Below are 22,423 nucleotides of genomic sequence, written 5' to 3' on the forward strand. Positions count from 1 at the left end.
CAAAGTTTGGAACCCAGGGAACATGGCACAAGATAGCAACAAATGAAGCCAGAAGGATGTTGGAGGGAAATCTTGTGAAAAGCCTTGAATGATACTATGGTAAATTTGTATTTTATCCTGTACAAAAGGGGTTTTCAAAATATTTTGGCAAGAGAATTTTATTGAAAAAAAATTTAATTTGCATAGGAGCTCCGTACACCGCAAGCACACACCAACCTGATTTTACTCTATGGCCCAGGTGCTTTTTTAGAAGAGCAAATCTGATTTTCTTACTCCTGGGGACACACACTTCAAAGATATCTCATCAAGCTTGGAGTAAAATGCCATGTTTCTGCAGGCTCTGGTGAGTGGTTCTGCCCACTCTCCCACTCATCTATCGTGCTACCTTCCTGACTTACCATTTGTAGGTTCTTCAATGAGCCCTGACCCTCCCCATTTCAAGGATTTTACAAAGGGTGCCCTCTCCCTCCCACTTGTCTAGTTAACGTCTTCTCTTTCAAACTCAAGCTTAGCCATCTTTTCTGGGAGGAGCCTTTCCCACCTTGGTCAGGATCTCCTGTTTCATACTCCCCCACACCCTGTGGACTTCTCCATTCAGCACTTAATCATAGTTGTGTTAAATGATTAGGTGAGGATTTAGTTGTGTGATGCTCCCCTTCCCCGATACTGTAAACTTTGAGAATGGGAAGTGGCCCCATCTGTCTCATTCATGACAGTGTCCCTGGCTAGTTTCTATTTGTTGAAAATACACCAGTAAATACAATTGGAAGACAGATAGGGGGTGGGGGGAGGCTGCTGTGGTTGAAATGAGAATGAATGGAGTCTTTGGTTGGAGCAGGAATGTGGGGCCTGGAATAGTTCCTGCTAGGCCTTCTCCTCACCCTCCACGGGGCTCCCTGGGGCCCCTTCTTGGTGGGAAATGCTCTGGGAAGCACTGTGGTAGATGATGAGATACTCTGACTAACAAAAGGCTTTGTTATCTGGCTTTGGGGTAAGGGTAAGTGTTCTCAAGTGTGTTCTCTTGGCCTGAGGAAACTTTCTGCTTGATGGTCAACAAAATGGATAAATGATCAAAGTAGCTTTGTGTAGACAGGAAGCATATTTCATTTGTTTATTTCAACATCTTGTCTCTCTTGGGTGGAGAAAGACTATAAAAAACATATGTAGACTGATCTGAATTTTATTCTTTTGTGCAAGACAGGGTGTAGAATAGATGTTTCTTTGGAAAGTCATCTTGGTCTAGATCCAGACCATCTAGAAAATGGCTGCTGTACTCTGCAGATCCATACGCACTTGGCCCCATTCCTGGGTGTGAGATCATGTGACATAGAGCAAATTATGTGACTCTATCACTCATTCAGTATAGTCAGCTGTGATGGAGTCAAGGACTTCCTTTATCTGTTAAATAGGGTAAATCGAAGTAAAAATTACCTTTTATCGAGTAGCATTGTTCAAGAAAATCAATAAAAATGGCTGGAAATCCGTTGGCGCTGTCTCAACGTGAGGTGTTGTAGACTTTCAGATTACTGGAACACTGGGTTTCAGGATGCAACTTCGCAAGGCTAGCTAAAAATAAACAGCAGGGTGGGTTAATGGAGAAGTAGCCTGTCTGTGCAATCCTAATTAAAGAGAAAACATGTGCTGGCCAAAAGTAAGTCATTTTTCTTAACCTCAAAATATTCTTTCCAAATTCTAAGATCCTGTGTTTGACATGTTTAAGAGAGAGAGAGAACAGCTGAAGCTGTCTTTGTCCAGAACATAGGAGACGGTTTTGTCTAGACTTTCAGGAAAGATATAGAATGACGTTTTCGGGACAAATCAAAATACATTTTTAAATTCCTTTTTTCCCCCTTTAGGAACAGGATTTGACATGCTTCTCTGACTTGAACTTGGTTGATCTATAAATGCCCTTAATAGTTTGATTAAAAAAAAAAAAGTAGAGTAAAATGAACCATTGAGAAAAGTTATTGAAAATGCTGTTAGTTCACTTTCTTACCTTAATATATTAGCACCAACAATTTCATGAGTGGTTTTTAGGTATGTGCTAAGATCTAGACGTATATTTCCCTATTTAGTTCTCATAGCAATCTCATTAGGTAGGTATTATTAATGCCAATTTTCCAAGCTTCCTTGGAAAACAGGTGCAGAGAGTTCAGGTGACTGACTCATAGCCACACAGCCAAGGGTAGCCAAGCAAAGATCTGTTACCCCCCCCGCCCCCAAATCTGCCTTCCACATCACTACACTCAGTCTTCTTTTTCTACAGGGCCAGCATCGTACAGAAACGCATCATTTATTTTCAGGATGAGGGCTCCTTGACCAAGAAACTTTGTGAACAAGGTAAGATAAGAGCATGTGGGACGGAGGGTGTGGGGGAGGGTCAGATAAATGGAAGGCAGCTCATTCAGTCCAAGCTTCTGGCCTCAGGAATTAACATGATTGGACTTTCTGAGTTCCTCCAGGTTCTACTTCTCACGTAGCTCCGATTTTTAATCTAGCTGTGTACTGTGGATAATTGGATCCGCCTTAAGCTCTAATTACTCAGCTTGATTCCCTGGGTAGGACATAATATACCTTATATTGGTGTCGTCTTTTTATTTTTGTGTAACAGTGATTATTCTGAAGAGGTTCCTTGGAATAATTGACAGGACTTAATTAAGGAATGCACAATTGTATACCTTGAAGAAGTTTGTGATGGTTTTCTATAATAATCCCCAGCAGGAACCTGTGTGACACCCAGGCAACATGAGAGGATTTTCTTCAGGGAAGACCAGAGGGAGTTGGGGTTGCCAACAGGGCATTGACCTCATGATTTCCCCACATTCAACAATCTGGTCCTTAGATTTACAAGCTCATCATCGCCTTCTCCATGTGTTGAAGGCATTCTGACAAAGCTCATGGAGACTAATTAGATTAGGAAGGTCAAAACAGAGACCTGGATTCAGATTTGGGCTGAATTGAAATCTTGCCTCTGTCCTTCGTAGCCATGTGAATTAATATATGTAAAATAGTACCACGCCTCATTGGCACATATATAAGTGCTATGTATAAGTGCTAGCTATTGTTATCTATAACTGAAAGCTTGTTTATTAATCTGTCATAAAAAATTAAGACCTTAAACATCTGAATGTGTTTAGAAGTATTAAAGAACTAAGTAAAAATAGAAAATGTTCTATAATTATACAACTTAACTATCTCATCACTATGCATTTTTTAAGAATTTTTTTGCATTTAGAGCAATTAGCATTTTTTGAAAAGAAATAATCCTCTGCAATTCTAGCAAACTACTAAGAAAAGGTTGATAAAGCTCTTCTGGAAAAATTATAATAAAAGCTAATATTTTTTGAGTACTATAGGCCAGGCACTATTATAAGCATTTCACATACCTTAATCATGTAATCTGCACAATCCTATATCATGAAAACTATTACATCATCCTAATTTTACAGATGAGAAGCCTAAGGCACAAAAAGTTTAAATGGCCTGCTTAGCATCATGCAGCTTGTGGTAGAGGGCAGGGTTTGAATATAAGAGCCAGTGGCCTTAACCACTTCCTTTCTGTGAAAGGAACTACCTACCAATTCAATAGCTTGCATTGTTGCCTTTGGTAGGTCAAAGCATACTAAAGCATAGGTCTCCCTATAAATGAGCTAAAGCAGAAACTAGGTCCTATGTGGAGGATTGCATGGTGAGCATGGAAAGAGCAAAAGGGGTGAGATTTGGATACCCTGAATTAGGCCATACCTGCCAAAGGAGCCAGAGAGCTGGAACCTATGGGTCAGGGTCCTGGTCAGCTTCCAGATGGGCATCACCACACATGGCTTTGGGGGCTTCACTTTCCTGTATCAATTGTCCGCAAGTTCATTCAGACTTTCACCCAATGGGGGATATCTCAACTGTTGAAGCTCTTGGTTCCTAAAAGGCAACCCCATTACTACCTCCATGAGATGATACTGAGGTCCCATAGGTTGGAGTTATAGGTGTTCTGGATCACATGTTTACAGGGCACCTTTAGGTCTGTACCCACAGTTGGCTAATTACAACTACTGGTGTATAGTTTTGAAATTTTGACTATTAGAGGACAACCTTATTTCCCAGGTAAGGGTCCTTGGGAGACACTTCACTGACACTCCCATGTATTTGTAGCAATCATTAAGTAAACTTGCCCTTCCTAAAGCCTCAATCATGATGTGTGAAAGCCTTGTCTAAGCTTTGAATATACTAAAATTCTGCAGATAGTGTCAATAAAATGACATTGTAAATCTCTTGGTTATTACTTCTGAAGCAGAGATATTATCAAAATAATTAAGCACACATTCGTATAAAAAGATCACTTTCTAATGGCAACCTTATGGACAAAAAAATGCCCAGGAGGACCTGGGCTGTTGGATCATTAGGTACATTTGTGGATGATCCCCAGAGACAGCAGACCCATGAGGAAATTCAGCATTAGCAAATAGATCATGTTAAGAAAGTCTTTATAAGCATAGAACAAAAAGATTTTTTCTTTAACGTGTATGCCTATTTAATTATCTCTTGCTCGTTCATTAAGGTCTTTACATTCTTTGCTTCCTCGGTGAGTCGAATCAAATCTATTAAGGAAGGGGAGAGAGAAACAGGTATCTGTTATTTTTTCCAGTCGAAACTGTTAATCCATAGGGGAAAAATTAAGAACTGCACAGATTTTTTAAAAAGCAATGGCAATTGTTATTTTTAAAAAGAAACATAAAACATTAAGTTACTTACAGTTAGGAACAAAGAAACATTAAATATTTAAAAAGGTGACCTACAATAAACATATGCAGCCACATGCTCACTTAATACCATGTCACAAACAATTAAGGGAGAGAGACAAAAGAGAGAGAAAAGATGAAGGGAAACACACAGAAGAGAGGGAAGTGTGGGAGAGAAGGGATAAAAAAGGAATAAAAAGGGGAAAGGAACAAAGGATAAAAGATGAGAGCTGAAAAGGAAGCTGATGGGTTGAGAGTAGAAACAGAGAGAGAAGGCAGCTCAAGAGATCCTTCATGACCTGAAGTTACCTGTATTTGGCAGGCCCTGTAGTGGTTGGAAGAGGGTCAAGGCTTGTTATCACTGCCTTTTGAAACTTTGTTCATTTTCAATTGGCTTTTCCTCAATAGGAAGAGGTATGTCTGTTTTTAGTTTCAAAGTTAGAAATTTATTTTTTAAATGAACATTTATTTTCTTTTGGAAGTCCAAAAGGTTTATTAAAAGTGTATTCTCTTGAACTCCTGGACATATCTTATGTTTACTGCCTACCCTTGAAAGCCCTTTTAATAAGGTAAAGCTACCGATTTGCCTTATTTTGGTTCCCTGAGAGATTTTTCCTGCCTCATCTGACAGTGCCTGGTAGTTAAAATTGAAACCCCAGCAGGTATCTCTTAGCTGTGAATCCCTTTTTCAAAACTAGTTTAGTCTTTTCACAACATAGTTTATCATAATAGAAATGTAAAAAGCAAAAAACATCTTCAGAAGTTATCGATTTACACTACCTTTCCTGAAATGTATTCAACAAGGCTTGTCCCTTAACTATCAAAGTGGTTCACGCAGGAATCAGATCTGAGTTTCATGCACATAGGGCAGTGGGGAGCCTGCTCCTAAGCACAGACAATGCTCTGGCCTCTTCCAAAAAAGTAGCCGCACAATGATTTCTATTTTGGGTGGTTTCGGACCTCTTCTTTGGGCCTCTTTAGAAAACCTAAGACTATGTAGGGAGGTAATTTTTTAAAATGTACCATTCTTCATTTGAAAAAGCAAAAAGAGAAACAAACAAAAAATTCTTTCATTGATGTTTATGCAGACATATCCAACAGAAGGTCTTTCCTGAAGCATTACAGTGCAGAGATTAAGAGCATGGACGCTGGACTCAAAAAGACCTGAGCTTTCGTTCTGCCTGCACCACTCACTAATGCTGTGACCTTGGGATGGTTGCCTAATCTACCTCAGTTTACTGATTTATAAAATGAGGTTAACTAAAGTACTTACCTCCTAGGATTGCTCACGCAATGCTAGCAATATATGCAAAGGGATCAGCACGTACAAGAACTCTATACAATGTAGTCATTATTACAACATCCCATACTTTTTTCTCCATCCTAGAGCCCAGAATTCACTTCTTCCACCCATCGCTGATTTTGCGTATTCAAACCAAATGAACCCAGTGAATTCCATATGGAAGACTTGTAAAATGCTCTTCCTTACACTCAAAGGATTTTTATGCTCTTTGTCACTGCTCTTTATATATAATATTTAAGAATAAATGTCCAACTTGAAAAAAAAGAACATTTATGTTAATACTGCTAGAGGGACCGAAGATAAAGCAATTGAAGCAAGTTAGATCTGTAGTCATTGTTTTTGTCTTGCGGGAAGCAGAACAGACTACAAGCGACAATGCACAGTTAGGGATGTGGGCTTGACAATTGAAAATACTGAATTTATTCATGTAATCTCTCTTTCTCCACTTATCAGCTATTCACAGCTAAAAATGGGGGCAGAAAGGGAATCTTAAGTTTTTCCTGGCTCAGAAGTAAGCCTGAACTTATGAACATATTCTCAAACCCCTACCCTTCCCAGTAAAGTCTCTGAAATGGTGATAAGAAGTAATGTGACTATGTATGCATATCTTTTTAAAAAGTAATTTTTGGCAGCTCTTTATCTCTTCTCTTGTCTTTTTGTTCTTGCTGCTCTCCTTTAAAGCTGCTTCTTCTGGTGCTGGCAATTTGTCCTCAGAGGATATTTCTTAGAGAACACACATACATGCATATTCCTCTTAAAATTTGGTGGAGAAACTCTGTTGTGGGAGGGGTGGGGAAAGAGACTCAGGCTCAGAATGGATAACTGAGTACATTTCATCCCTGGCTTTCCAAAATAGCCTCCATTCCAAATATTCTGCATTATTGGTCCCACAGGTCTCCTCACCTTATTAGAGCACAAGTTCTGATTTCTATTTGCAGAATATAGTTACCATACTTAGAGATATACCAAATCTTTTATAGCCCAAGTACTGACCTGGTTCTAGGTTTTATTAATCAATGAAAACTTCACCTCATCTTTTCCCAAGCATTAAGGACAGAATGAGACCAAGACCCACATGTGCTTCCTAACTTGGTGCCTTTCCTGACTGTTTCAGATTCTACGTTTGATGGGGTGACCGACAAACCAATCTTAGACTGCTGTGCCTGTGGAACTGCCAAGTACAGACTCACGTTTTATGGGAATTGGTCTGAGAAGACACATCCAAAGGATTATCCTCGTGAGTAGAGTAGCCACTTTATGGGTTGGGAAAAGTGCAAAGTTCTGTTTGGTTGTGATGTATACTAGCTGAAGTATGTTAGGTCTGCTTGCTCTTGACAAATGATTCATGAAGTGCCCATCCCCAGTAAGTGAATTCATTGAGATAAGCAGATATAATAGTGGTATGTTTCTAGCTTCTTTGCACAGCATTGTTCTAAGTGTTTTCTTCTATGTGACTTACAAAAATATTCCTGATGTCATGCTGCTTATCTTCAGGTCAGACATTTGGTAATCTCAGTCCTCCTTGAATGGCTCTCTCCAAAAATTATATGAGAGATATTTTTGTGCTAGAAATAGCTGGCAAAATGGACCTGCTCTTGACTCCACAGACCAAGGTCAACAAATATTCAACATCCTCAACCACAGCAGGCATTGGTAGTCAGTACACCCTTTCCCTACTTATTCTAGATACCACTTTAGAATCCTTTATAACGCCATGCTCCAGAAAACCAATACCAACCCATGAGAGTTGTCAGGAGACCCCCAAACTTGTTATAGTGCAGTAGATCTTTAATCGGGACCCTGCCAACTCCCTTTTATCACACAATTTTCTCAATAAATGCTTACTTAGCATGTGCCAGGCACTGCACTAAACTCTAGAGGCGTAATGAACAGAAAAAGACACAACTCATGGTCTCATGCAACTCAAGAGATTAGTGCAGAGACAGACACTAATCAAATAATCACACAAAAAGATGGTGAAATTTATAACTCTGAATAGTGGGCTTATTGTGCGTCAAGCATTTTTACACATCATGGCATGTCATTCTCAAAATAATCTGTTTTTGAAGATGAGCTTGATAGAGATCAGAGAGATGTCATGATTTGCCCACAATCAAATGTAAGTAGTGGATCCAAGATTCCAAAAGGGGTTTTCAGGCCACTTACTCTGCCTTTCTTTTGGATTGCCTTTAAGACTTGGTGTCACCCATTCTTTCGAACTGTGGGTGGCAGGATGTCTGTGTGTGGCACTGAGCTTTTTCTGTAGGTTTTATTCTTGTTCATTTCATTTTAGAGTTGCCACAATTGGGAAAGAACAGTGGGACTGAGAGAAAGAGATTAAAAAGAGGGATTTGAGTCAGCCTCCAAAGGAAAGAGGAGCGAAGGGTACATATTTGGGACCTTAAGAAGACTCAGTCCAGACTAGAACCTCTGTGATCCCCAGACAGCCCACCCGAAGGGACTCCAACATTTCTTGGCAGGTCAAGAGCCCTGTTGTTTAGTTTTACCCACATGTAATTAAGGCTTGGGATCTTGGAAGCCTCTTACAAGTTCGTTCATTCTTCTGACTTTGGGATTCAGCTTGATCTGCTTCTGCTGGTATAGGAGACCTGCATAAACACACTTGGACTCTTTGCCTGGTGGGGAAACCACTTGGAACAAGTATGATGGAAAAAATTTCCTCCAGTGCCTCCCATCCTCTAACTCAAAAGAAATAAAATGTTAGCAGCCCGTTTTTCATCTTTTGTAATCCTAAAGAGTGTCTTACTCTTTTCTTTTCTGACACTGTTATTTCCCAGAATCAAGAAAAAAAAAAAGGGTACAGACCATTTTTTCTGGGTCTTTGGGCCAAATCAAAGACAAAACAATACAGAATTTCTATATTGTTGGGAGTTTCTTAATAAATATAGCAGACATGTGTTCCAGATCCCCCAGGATGGTTCCATTGTCAGATGTCAGGGTGTCTTAATTTTTGGTTGGAAAAATTTGGTCACTATGTACAGAAGATCATTTATCACATCATATTGTAATTATTTCTTCAGGAATCTTTTTTTCCCACCAGACAAAGGTCTCCAGGACAAAAGCCATGACATGTTCATTTTTTAATTCTTTGTACCCAGAAATGCCTTGTGCCTTCTCAAGTGCTGTGTACTGATTGTTGAACTCAGAGTGGCATTCGCTATGACTCGGGAGGGAGATTTCTGTGCACGTCTAGTCAACATGGCCAATACTGAGCAGGGGATGAGGGCCAGACCTTCTTGGAGGGAAAGGAGTGGACTTGTATGCTCAGAACTGGAGCCAATTGGAAGGACACGGAGAGGGTCTAATCAATACTTTTAAAATATGATATTCTAAAAAATGATATTTTCCAATCTTAGATCATAGGTAACTTTTCTTTTGCCTCTCCAGGAACAATTTTCTCTTGATAACCAGCCCTTGCCATTAAGCTCAATTAAGCCATGATGCTTCCCAACAACAGTGCAAAATGATAAATGCAGAGTACCCTTCTCCTTATTGCTTATCCAAAACATCACTTTCTCTGCAGGGATCTCAGAGCAGCAGTGCTCAAGCTTTTAAATTTCAAGGCCCCTTTTACATTCTTAAAAATTATTGAGAACTCCAACACACTTTTGTTTATGTGAGTTGTGTCTGTCAATATTGACCATATCAAAAAGGAAAACAGAAATTTAAAAATATTACTTATTAATTTTAAAAAGTGACATATAATGAATTAGCAATAATAAACTCATTACATGTTAGCATAACATATTTTATGAAAATAACCATGGTGTCCAAAACAAATTTCGTGAAAAGGACATTGTTATTTTACATTTTTGCAAATCTTTTTAATATCTGACTTAATAAGAAAACTTCTAGATTCTCATATTTGCCTCTGCATTCAACTTGCCGTGGTTTATTTTTTATTTTTGGTTGAAGTATGTGAAGAAGATTCTATTCCACACAGGTATGTAATTGAAAAAGGGGAAAATATTTTAATAACCTTTTTAGATAATTACAGATAATCTTCTTTGATACTACACCCAAACTCTGCAAACAGTACAGTATAGTAGTCTCCCCTGACCTGAAGGGATATGTTCCAAGACTCCCGTTGGATACCTGAAACTGCAGATAGTACTGAACCCTATATAGTCTATATGTTTTTCCTATACATACATATTTATGATAATAAAGTTTAATGCCTTTTCCATCTGAACTAAGCACATATCATGCACTGCGGACACAGCTTTTGTAATTTGAGGTGGGAAAACCAGCACGAATTTTATTTTTCACAATTTCACCAACAGAAGATTCACTCTTACAGTAAACCTTAGCAACTTCAGCATATAATTTTTATTCTTTCCTTATAAATTGGGAACTCACACCTTTTCACTTAAAAGAAGCACTTTATGCCTTCTTTTGGCGTATCTGAATTGCCAGCATCACCACTCTTGCTTTTTGGGGGACATTATTAAGTAAAATGAGAGTTATTTGAACACAAGCACTGTGATACTGCAACAGTAGATCTGAGAACCAAGACAGCTACTAACTGACTAAAGGCTGGTAGTGTATACAGTGTAAATATGCTGGACACCGCTATCACACTACTCAGAACAGCATGAGATTTAACTTATGAATTGTTTATTTCTGGAATTTTTCATTTAATATTTCAGACTGTGGTTGACCTCAGGAAACTGAAATCATGGAGAGCAAAACCTCCCATAAGGGAGACTACTGTACTTTCTTAAAGATTAATTACAATGTAGAATATGAAACTGTATCAACGAACTTGGATTTTGTTACATTAAAATACATTGCTTTACTTTGTACTTTGAATGGGTCTTTTATAAATGATTTTGTAACATCATACATCAGTCATTTGGAAAATATTGGTTTACTACATTATACATATAATTCAGATATTGAGACATTTTATTATACAGTATCAAAAATCACATTTATTAGTATCGCTTCCAATTTCATTAGAAAAGTGTTTAAGTATTGGAAAGCTATAAAACTCATAGTGACAAATACATGTTTTCCAAAAATCTAAGTTTTGCCTGAAAGCTCAAATTTATCATTGGCAACAAATGCTGTCAGCTGTTTTCCTTAAAGTGACAGATTCACTTCCTTTTTGAGGAAATGTATGCCAGTTTTCATGTCCGAATAACCATAATTTGTCTATCGTTTGTTTTTCAAGTAAAAATGATGTTTTATGAAAATGAAAGAGTCCAGTCCAGCTTGCACCTGAAACAATTACATGAGTGTTTTTATTCAAGATAATCATAGTACTTCACTATATAGCTAAAATGCCTTATGCATATTTCCCAATAATAAAAAAAAAATGTGTACTCAAAGATAGAGCGATTTAATATAATTAATAATTTTTATGGCTTCATCAAGGACATTCTTAAGTGAACCTAATTTTTGTTGTTGTTGTCGTTGTTGTTGTTTACTGTGAGTTTCTGGCGGTGAGGAATATACTGACTACTAATGCAGTTCAAGACCACTGCCTTGATCTGCGAAAGTGCCAGCAGTTTTACTCACCTTGCTTTTGCACTGTCAGTATTAATGTCAACACATTGCAAAAGGCAAATAATGTCTCAGTATTACTGCGAAAATAGTTCTCACCTCACAGGCCCCCTGAAAGAGCCTCGTGGTCAAGAGGGGTCTGTAGACCACACTTTGAGAACCTCTGTAATAAGATAAGATAGCAACCTAGGGCATTTGTCCTTCTGTTCTCTTTGGGTAACCCACCCGTGAGAATTCCCACTGGACCCTACATGGAGGATTGGGCAACACCTTTGCGCTTTCAGCCATCTCTTATGGTGGGACACATCTGCAGGTGGCTTTTCTCAACCATTGTACAAAATGGTTTGTTCCAAATGCAGTTTTGAGGTTCTCTCTCTTAGATAACAGAGCATTCTCTGCATTCATAATACCCCATTCTCTTGAAGGGACCAGGCGTGGTGAGGTAAGGAAGGCAGGATGATGGCCTAAATAACCTCTGATGTTCCCTCTCTCTCTCCCTACTGGCCATCTGGAAATAGATTCTTTTAAAACACTCCCAACTGAGTAATTTCTAGAAATCCATTTTAAAGCTGGATCGTGCAAGTTTTACCTCCTAATTTTATAAGTGGAAAGAAAACCCTGAAGTACAAAGAAGTTAAGGGCTCAGATCACACAGCCAGAGAGTGTCAGAACCAAAATCAAAGCTCAGATCTTTTGATTCATTTTTGCCCTTCTCTGGGGGCTGTCATGAGGCAGTTTTCTCTCCTCTGCAGTAAAATTAAGTATCTTATACAAAAGCATCTTTTAGTAAGGCCCTACCATGGACTCGATAGACTGATACCAGATTCTGAACAGCTTTGCCCCACTGCACAAAGATCTGCTCTGTGGAGATCCAAACTTAGAAGTGAGAAAGAGGTCTGGATTCGCTGAGCCTGAACAGAGTTCCAAAACCTTGGGATATTAGAAGTGCAAGTGCCCCATCCCCAGCCCCAGTGTTTGTCCTCAGCACTGTGACTCTGTAGTGCCCAACAGTGGTCCTAGAGCATGTGTTCTTTACATGATGACTGGGCAGTGTTACTGTATAGAGATGTCCCAGGGGTTGGAAACATGCCCAGTCTTTGCCAGGGCATTGGGAGCTGCCTAACAGATGCCAAGTCTCTTTACTCTCTTGTTCTGAACACAGCTCCTGAGTTTTTGACAAATGCTTCCACCCTAAGAGGCTCTGTAATCTCCCTTGGCAATGGAAACTGTGTAACTCCCCCCATATTTGATATAGGTTTAAAACCATTTAACAAATACATATTGTCAAAAAGAACATTTTCTCCAGGAGCAATAATCTTTCACATTTGAGAGCACATTACTTCAAATATAAACACAGCCACTGGGAAATGTACTCTACAGAATCAAAGTTAATTTTATAATGAAATTCAGCCATTTTTTTCATTGGGTCACTTAATTAAAAAACTTATTAATTATTAAATCCAATCACTTGAAAGACTACCACTCACACACTTGAGAGCTACTTTCATTTCTTTGTATATTCATCCCTAGACAGTTTCTGCATCACATTTGAACTCATTGTGTTCTACTTTTGGCATTGGATTTTATTTCCATGGTCACGATTTATTATACCAGCTTGCTCTTAACCGCTTACCTAACTGTTCTTTTATTGAACATTTAGGTGATGTCAGGTCTTTTGCTAACATAAAAAGCACTGCAATAACAAAACTTTATACATAAAGTATTCCTCCACCTTCCTACTTGCTTTGAATTATTTCCCTGAAGTAATTTCCCAAGAGAAAGACTACCGGATCAAAGGATACGGACTTTTTGGGAGCTTTGGAGGGTTTTTTGTTTGTTTGTTTTTTGTTTTGCCAGATTCTTCTCCAAAACATATGTATCAATTCACCACGTTACCAAGAATGAATAAATACATCTGTTTCTCCCAGCCTCCTCAGCATTCAATTTAACTTTTTTGGTTTGGGTCTTGTCAAGTAATGGTTATAAAAGTAATAATCTTATTGTTTTAAACTGGCATTGGTTGGATTACTAACACACTGGAATCTTTTTACATGCTTATTGTCCTTTGCCTTTTAAACCACTAGGGTGTTGGTATGAATCAAGTCTAACTGCTCATTATCTCTCTAGGGCCTAGCTCATTGTCTGGCACATTGAAAGCTTCTCAATAAGTAGTTTGAATGAATGAATGAATGAGAAGTAGTTATAAAATGAGCAAGGAGAGCGTAAAAGCAGATGAGCAATGAAAAGCCACTGAAGTGATTAGGGCAGCAGAGAGATAGGACCTTATGTGGCTGCTGAGTGGGGAGCACATTGGATGGAACTGGTAATATATGAGAAGACGGGTTAGGAAAATGTCAAAGTGATGGTGATAGGTTGGTCTAAGGCAGTGGCCTTGGTGATGGAGAGAATGGATAGGTTCGAGGTCTTTTAGAGGTAGGTTCAGTCATTCATTGGATGTGGAGAAGTGGGAGAGAGAAACATCAAACTGACAAGCCAGATTTCCAGCTTAGAAATGGAGGCACTCTTCCTTTGAAAATACTCCTCAATATTACACTCTTTCTATTTTTATAAATGATTGTGAAATAATTGTATCAAGTTTTATAAAGGGTCCTATCAGAATTTAAGTGAAACTGCATTAAGTCCCCAGGTTACTTTGGGAAGAATTGGTAGCTCTATAATATTTAGCTTGCTCAGTTTCTTCCCATTCATGAATTAGACTGCTCAGGGGTTTCCTTAGGGTAGTAGGTTGCCCAGGACAGTAATGAGCCACATATGGGCCATAGGCTTCTTCTCTTGATCTAACTTAAGAAACAAAATTAAACATTCAACCAACAATAATCACACTCCTTTCCACCATCACTGGGAAACCCATCCCCAAGCTGAGAAATCGCACCCATCAGAGCCTCCTAGCTGTGCCACCACCAGGCTGAGTCACGAACAGAGCATGTCACCAGGAAACAGAATTTGGTACTAAGCACCTGTGTCACGATACACCATTTCAGTAGAGGAAGGGGCAAAAAAGAAAGGATTAAATAGCTTCTTCCCCCTTTTCTTCCTCCCTTCCCTCCACCTTTCTGGGAGGTCCTAGGGTGACAACTCGCTGTGTAACGGATTAGAGAAGGGAAGTCAGTAATCTGGCAGGTTGGACAAATAAATTAATCTCTGATCTTTCCTCAGATCCCATAAAGGTAACACTAGATGAATAAAAACGATATAAAACCACAAAGACAAGAAAAGATGAAAGAAGGCTACACCACAAAAGAAATATCACCCAAATCTGGGGAGACGGGAAACAGAGGAGCAAGTGGCAACTATTTTAGCAGAGCAAGGCAGGTGAATCCTAGAACCTGCATAAAGGGCAGTGCTTAAGAACTAAGCCAATTCATTTTACGAACACAGGAATCGCCTCAGGAACTAAAAGAAGGCCAAGTGCTTAGCACAATGAATGAAAAAAGACGTATAAATCCTGAAGTTTTAGAATAATGGACATAGGGACAACCCTAACTGCATCCAGAAAAACAGGTAGCAAACAAAGGATCCAGAACTGAGTGACAACAGACCTCGATCGAGCAACACAAATGTACAAAAACAACGAGCTATGTCAAACTTCAAACCCATGGTCATAAATTCTCAAGGGAAATCATTTTTATTCAGCCTTGTGTCCAGGCAAAGACAGAGAAGCTTTCTTTTTCAATTACTTTTTCATTGAAAGTTTGTCCTTCCAAAGGCCCTGCCTTCCTGCTTGCTCTAACCCTGCCATGCCCTTATAAATTGTTCCTTCATCAAACTCTCCTCTCTTGCCTCATTGACTACGCCATTTGTTTCCTGTAGCACCCTGACTGATATGGCCACATTTTCAGAAATTGATTCTTAGACTCTGTACATGTATTACCTTAGTAAAATAAAAAAGCTAAGTTAGCAAGTACAACAAAGTCAGTTATAACTATAGAATTTCGCCTACATCCCCACTATACTACTACCTTCTTTGACTTACTCAGAATCCCCTACTTCCCCACCCCTCGAATGCTGCTTCCCTCCCATTGCTCCTAGGACCTAAAGACATCCAAATGGGACTGTGTTTTTCTGGGTCTGTAGGTAAACTCAGATGCCAATTTGGCTCCCATTCCTATGACCTCTAATTCTCTTCTCCCTTAACCAGCACTGGGTTCTCATCCCACCCAAAACATATTTAAAGCAGCAATGTTATAAGTAGACATTTCTGTGCTTGCGCGTTAAGTGATTTCTGAAACTTTAGCTAAGAGAATACCCTTTAATAATGGGGAGTGAATTTGCACGGATCATGCTTCTTGGTGTAAACATATGTACAATTTCTGGAAACACTGAGACTTGAACAAATTTTATTTTTTCCTAAAGGAATCTCTTTCCCCCTTGAAAGCTTTGAAGCTTCTTTCTTGTTTACCCGTCAAAAGTTAATTCCTAGGATTATTTTATATTTTTGTTATTATTATTAATATTTCCAGTTTTTATCATTTTTTTTCTGCCAGGTTACCCTTAATATACTAGAATGCTATTGATCTTTTATTCACTTTTATTGTAAATATGTATTTTTATTTCTGATAGTTTTATCTAAAATTCTTTGGATTATATAAACAATCACTCATAATTTGCCCACAAAAAGCAACACGTTTTTGTCTTCACCCCACCCTCGCCCCCAACAACTATTCTATGATTTCTGTAGTCTCCTTGTTCACTGGCAAGAACCACCAGTACAATGTCAATTAATAATGGCAAAAATGGGTAGCTTTGTTTGGCTCCGTTTTGTATTTAAAATGCCTTTAATACCTCTTAAGTACAATGTAGACTTTTGGCCTTAAATAGATATTCATATAGATGTCTACTTTTAAGTTTTTAATGGGTGTTGGACTTTTCAAATGTCATTTTAGCACATATAATAGTGATTTAATCTCTTTTTGTGGAATATTATAATTAATAGTTTTCAATTTGTTAGACTATGCTTCCAATCTGTGGTGAAGCTAACTTGATCATGGTGTGTTTTTACCTTTAGTGAACATGCACGATTATTCTTCCACTATTATGTACTATTTGCAATGTTATGTTGATTTTTCCATGTGTTTTCTCAGTAACCCTTGCCTTAGCCCCATAGGTGAGTACTGTGGTATTCTATCAGTGTTGTTTTTAAATTCTTCACAAGTATATGCAAGAGTGAAATAGATCTAAAGTTTCTGATTTTTAAATCTGCTCTTTATCTTACTTTAGTTTCAAGATCACATTAGTTTTGAGGACTGAATTGGTTAGTTACTGTCTACCCTTCTCTATGGTCACCGATACTTTGAAAAAATTAGCCACAAACACTGAAGTTTTCCTCCGCCCTCACCTCCAAGTTCTCTTTCAATTTCTTCTTCAGTTATTGGTGTACTCAGGCTCTTTCTTTTGTGTTAGTTTTAGAACTTATTTTTTTCTTTAGTTCATAGGAGACCAGTATAGAGTACAAAAAGATAATTCTCTCTTATTTCCTGACTAAATCTACCTGTGTTGGCTTTATCTAATAAATATTTTGTTAACATAGTAAATAATGCTATTGTTATCTCTTCTAATTTATATGTATATCTGGTTTTATATATACTGTTCTCTCATTTCTCTTGGATTGCCTTTTTGTTCTTTTGCTAAATTTTTATATTATTTACTTAATATTGCTTACTTATGCTGATTTCTCCATTTAAAAAAAAATATTAATAATAAATACGCTTAAGGCTGTGAATTTTCTTCTTAGTAGATCCCTGAGCCCCCTCCTAGAAATTTTAATATGTAGTTCTCATTTTTATAGTTTTCTTAATCAAGTTCTTTTGTACTTTATCTCCTTGTCATACTCATTAATTAACAGAGTATTTTTAAGTTTCCAAGTTGTCAGGGATTTTGGTTTATTTTTTTGTTCTTAATTTTATTTTGTTTTGGTAAGGCAGTATGTAATAACTAAGTTCTTATTTTTTTTATTAACAGTGTTTTTGTTTTTTTTAAGATAACCTCGTATAAGTTTACTTTAGAATGCCTTTTTTCTTATTCTACCTCAGGTGCTGTGGAATAGGTTACCTACTTCATGGCACACAAGCATCAGTGGTCCACGCAAGGCCCCTCTAGCTTTGTTTGTTTTTTTTGTTTGTTTCATTCCATTTATCCCACATATATTATGATTGCTGTCGTATTATAATTCTTCTATCTTATTTTATATTTTCTTATTATAATTTCTTTTTCTTTCATTTTTAAAACTATTTCTTTTATTTCCATGGTCTAAATTAAGTTTTCTCTAGCAGGTTTAAATGTTATTTGATTCATTGTTTGTTGTTATGGTGGTTGCCTTTAATTTAAGACACATATTTATGTTTATTTATTTCTATTGATTTCATAAACATTTTAAGATTTACATCTTCCCTGAACAAAACAAGAATACTAGCGTGCTCTCAGATTCCTTTTGGTCTCTACCATCCTCTACTCAAATACACACTTTATATGATTATTTTCTAGTATTTTATTTCTCTATTGTTATGGATATTATCTTTTTCTTTTCTGAACTTTAGAGAAAAGTAGCAGATATTATGCCTTAAATATTTCAGTTATGTATTTCCCAAGAACAAGGACATTCTTTTACAAATCACAGTACACTTATCATTAGCATCAATAAAATGCTATTATCTAATCTATGTCCCTTGTTCAAATTACATTAATTGCACCTCTAATGTTCTCAATAGCAATACTATATGATATCAGTATAATGCAATCCATAAATATGAGCTGCATATATAATTTTAAATGTTCTAGTAGCCAGGTTAAAAAGGTAAAAAGAAGCAAATAAAATTAATTTTAATAATTAATTTTATTTAAGCCAAATGTATTCAAATATTATCATTTCTACGTGTAATTAATATGAGAATTTATTATTGTGATATTTTACATTATTTTTTTCAAATTAAAACACAGTATGTATTTTACAATTATGGAACATCTCAATTTTGAATGGCCACGTTTCATTTGCTCAATAGCCATGTAGCCACCGTATTGCACAGCACAGCTCTGTAGCAGATTAAAAACAATGCTCAAGATTCAATCCAGGATCACACACTGCATTTACTTGTCAAGTCTCTTTAGCCTCCTTTAATCTGGAACAGTTCCTTTGTCTTTCTTGACTTTCATGACAGTAACATTTTTGAAGAGTACCAGGTAGTTATTTTTCAGAAGGTCTCTCAGTTTGGGATCATCTGATGTTTCCTCATGATTAAATTCAGGTTGTGCATCTTTGGCAGGGATACCACAGCCATTATAAATATTTGTTTAACACTCAATTTACATTTGGTTCTTTTTCTTTACTTCCCATTCTTGCTTCATATAACTAATAGCTTCCCTTTGAGGCTATGTGTGTGCTAACGCTAAATTTTTGGTCCATCTGTTGAAATAAAGCCTCTTCATGTTCAGTTTGCTTTCCGTTTTACTAGTTGTACCCCTTGGTATCTAGTAATTGTAGCAGGTGGTCTTATGTTTCTCTGGTGATGTAACTTTAGGCCTGGTAGTGTGTGATGGGAAAGGACCAAATCTTGGATGGTATTTCTTCTGATGTATTCCAGGGAAGTAAAAATGATGAGGCCAGGGAAGAGAAGACAAACATTACCTCACCCCATTCTCCTGGTGCCTTCTCCAGTCAGATTCATCTCAACACTCTTAGAATAAAGCAGGAATAGCAAGAGGTGATCTCCTTAGGTTCTAATCCCCAGCACTGTGAGTTTGGAGAGGGAAGGGGTAGAAATGAGTAGACCCAACAGTGCCCTGGCTTCCTTCTCTCTTCCTCTCTTAAGGAGAGAGCTTTTTGCTGCCCTGAGGTTACTCTGGATAGGGAGGGGAATGCAGCTAGCCTGGTGCTGCAGACATTCTGGTTGCAGAACAAGCAATGTCTCTCATTTGGCAATGCCAGAGATGAGAAATAGAACTCCACTAGTCTTCCTAAATCCAACCTCTCTGCACAGGGTTAGAGGAAAGAGCCGGAATCATCAGTCTTCCTCCATCCATCCTTTTCTCTTAGGTCAGGTGCCTTCTGCCCTATCCTAAGCCTCCAGTCAGGACAGCCTTTGATTTCCTCTTTATTTTAGTGTTATTATTAGCTCCACGGATCTGTAGCTCCCTCTGTTTCTGAAGTTCCCCAGGGTTAAATGTAGAGGAGTGAAAAGGGTATGCTAATTCACTATTTCATCAGGAACCAAGCAATAACTTTTCAGGATTTTTTGTTGTTTCTGTTCAATCCATTTAATTCTTGGCAATATCCATCCTTACCATTATATTATGGTAAGTTTAATCATGTTTTTTTAGGCTCTCTATTACTTTACCATTTTCTTTTTGATTTTTCATATTCTGATAATGAAATGTTAACATCTTGATTTAAAATCGTGTACTTATAATTTCTCATTGGTTTTTAACAGTGATTGCCTTTTGTTTGTTGCTATGTTCTTTGGGCCCTATAGATGTAAAATCATTTTGTTCTCATTATTCACTCTGACTTTTGTCATCAAACAATTAACATAATTAGTTTCATCTAAAAATTTTTGCCTTAAATTGAGCTATGTCTGACATCATTATCTCCTTTTCTTTTTAATTTATTTATCTTTTTAGTGTTTTTTTGTGTTTTTTTCTTACTTTTAGACTTTCTAGACATTTTAAAGATTTCTCAATAAATTATTGCATTAATACAATTGAAAGCTTTTTGTTTTTTTTCTTTTCTTTTGTTTTACTTCCCACATGATTGTTTAAGCTTACAATTATTTTAACCTTAGTCCTATTTATTTTATGGTTTGCCATGCTCAGTTTTCTTTACCTCTTAATTTTTATAGTTAATTCATTTTTGTTTTACTAAATGTTCTTGGATATTATATAGGCAATGATTTTTGTTTTTTGTTTTTCGGTTTTGTTTTTTGTTTTTTGTTGTTTTTTTTTTTTTTTGGTTGTGCTTAATTTTATTCCTTTGACAATAATCTTTTTAATTCTATTAACTATCAATTTAAAATAAACAACAAAGAATTATTTCTGTTTTATCAATACATTCATCCCTTATTTGAATAGTATCTTTTAATTCACTTTTATGGAAAACTTTGCTGGTTTTGTTTTTCTCAACTCTTTCGTTATTTTCATTCTCCATTGATTTAACTTACTCAATTTATTTATTTTAATCTACTTTTTAACAATTCTCCTAATTCCCAATTATAAATTATTCTTTCCTGTTATTTTTCTTAACTATCTCTTCAATAGATGCTTAGTAATTTGGGATTTCTTACTATTTTTAATAGCATCATTTTTTTCAGGTCTGTCTTTGAGGATCAGATTTATTTTTGAAGTAAACTTTGAAGTCAGTGGTTATCCATTAGTGGGTGATTAAATTTATTAGCATTGAAAGTCTGTTAAAGTTTTTTCATTTGGAGAAAAACCTAAATTATACAGCCTTTTACTCTGACCACGTTGTATCTGGTTTTTCATTACAATGAAAGAAAATGTAGTTCTTATTCGCTTATGAGTTATATTCCTTTACACAATGCCTGTAGCCAAGCTCCTTACAGATGCTTTCTTTTTTTCTTATAGTTAAAATAAAATATTTGATTATGAGTGTTGATCTCAGTTGTTTTAAATGAAAACTTAAGTAAGGACTTATTTATACTGTCAGCTATTTTATTAGTGGTGACATTTTTCTTCTAGTGCATCTTTTTTTTTTTAATCTTTGATTTTGTTGTTGTTGTTCTTTGTTGTTTGCTTTATTCGTCCACAAATCTATCCATAGCATTTATTGTGTGTAGGCAATGTGATCAGTTTATTCTTGTTTATTCCTTCTCTTTCTTTAGGAACTCATCTCTCTCAGAGCATTTCATTCTCCAGATCCATCTTCTTTTGCATCTTTTTTGTATCTCTTTTCATGTTCTGCATATTTTTCCCAAGTTCATTTTTTCTTTCTCTCTTTAGTTTCCTATAGCATCTAATTCTACATTTCACTTACATTATCATTATTTATTCCTTCTTACTCCTTTCTCCTATAATGAGCTCTTCTGAAATTAGCATAACATCTTCCACATTAAAAAAAAAAAAGATTGCACCTATTTTCTAAATTCTGTTTTTAGTCTCATTTTATTTCATTGTTTACTGATTTTGCACACACCCTCAACCTACCCTGCACCAGGTTCTTAATTCATGTTTCTTCTCTCATACAGCCAAAACATTTTTAATAATTCAAAATCACTCTTTTCCCCTAGTACTCATGTTGATGTAAGAAACATTCAAGTCATTGAATGCAAATAGAGAATTTTTATAAGAGTTTATCTGAGCCAAACTGATAACATATGCTGGGGAGCAAGATCTCGAATGCTCCTGGAGAATAACAGTTTTGCAGCTTCTTTTATGCATTGAAATTAAGGAGGAAAAGTAAGGAAGATTACATGGAAGTGGGAGAAAGCAAGCCTAGGATTGAATTACAGGATAGTTACAAGATCATTGTGCTCACTTGAGGGTGGTTATTCAAAGGTGTGTTAACCTAGATGCATAGGAACAATAGGCAGAGTTTACTTGAGGCTAAGATAAACCTTTTATCAAAAAAAGTTATATGCCTGGGACTGCTACACACAATGACCTGCCTAGTTAGGAATTTATGATTAGATCACTCTATGAGGTTACTTTCCATAGAATCCCTTTTTTCAACCACACTTATTTTTCCTGGATTTTCTTGTGATGATTTTGACTGCTACTTCTGAAACCTTTGTTTCAGACTATCTTATTGGCATTTAAATAGAACTTGAAATTCGAAGGTTCACACCTCCTCATTCTGTCTTCTCGAAAGTCCAGAAACTATATTTCTTAAGCA

At 36.8% G+C, this 22,423-nt stretch overlaps 1 protein-coding gene across 2 annotated transcripts in view; it reads left to right on the forward strand.

Annotated features, from left to right (window-relative positions):
* Window positions 1-22,423, forward strand: part of SPON1 (spondin 1) — a 229,582-nt gene that overhangs the window by 90,441 nt on the left and 116,718 nt on the right. For both annotated transcript variants that reach the window (XM_016128189.2, XM_016128190.2), the window contains exons 4-5: window positions 2,267-2,340; window positions 7,151-7,273. In XM_016128189.2, the coding sequence (XP_015983675.2) occupies window positions 2,267-2,340; window positions 7,151-7,273 (197 nt within the window). The remainder of the gene's footprint in view (window positions 1-2,266; window positions 2,341-7,150; window positions 7,274-22,423) is intronic.

This window comes from Rousettus aegyptiacus, unplaced genomic scaffold, assembly GCF_014176215.1.
Source record: "Rousettus aegyptiacus isolate mRouAeg1 unplaced genomic scaffold, mRouAeg1.p scaffold_m13_p_5, whole genome shotgun sequence".
Lineage (NCBI taxonomy): Eukaryota > Metazoa > Chordata > Mammalia > Chiroptera > Pteropodidae > Rousettus > Rousettus aegyptiacus.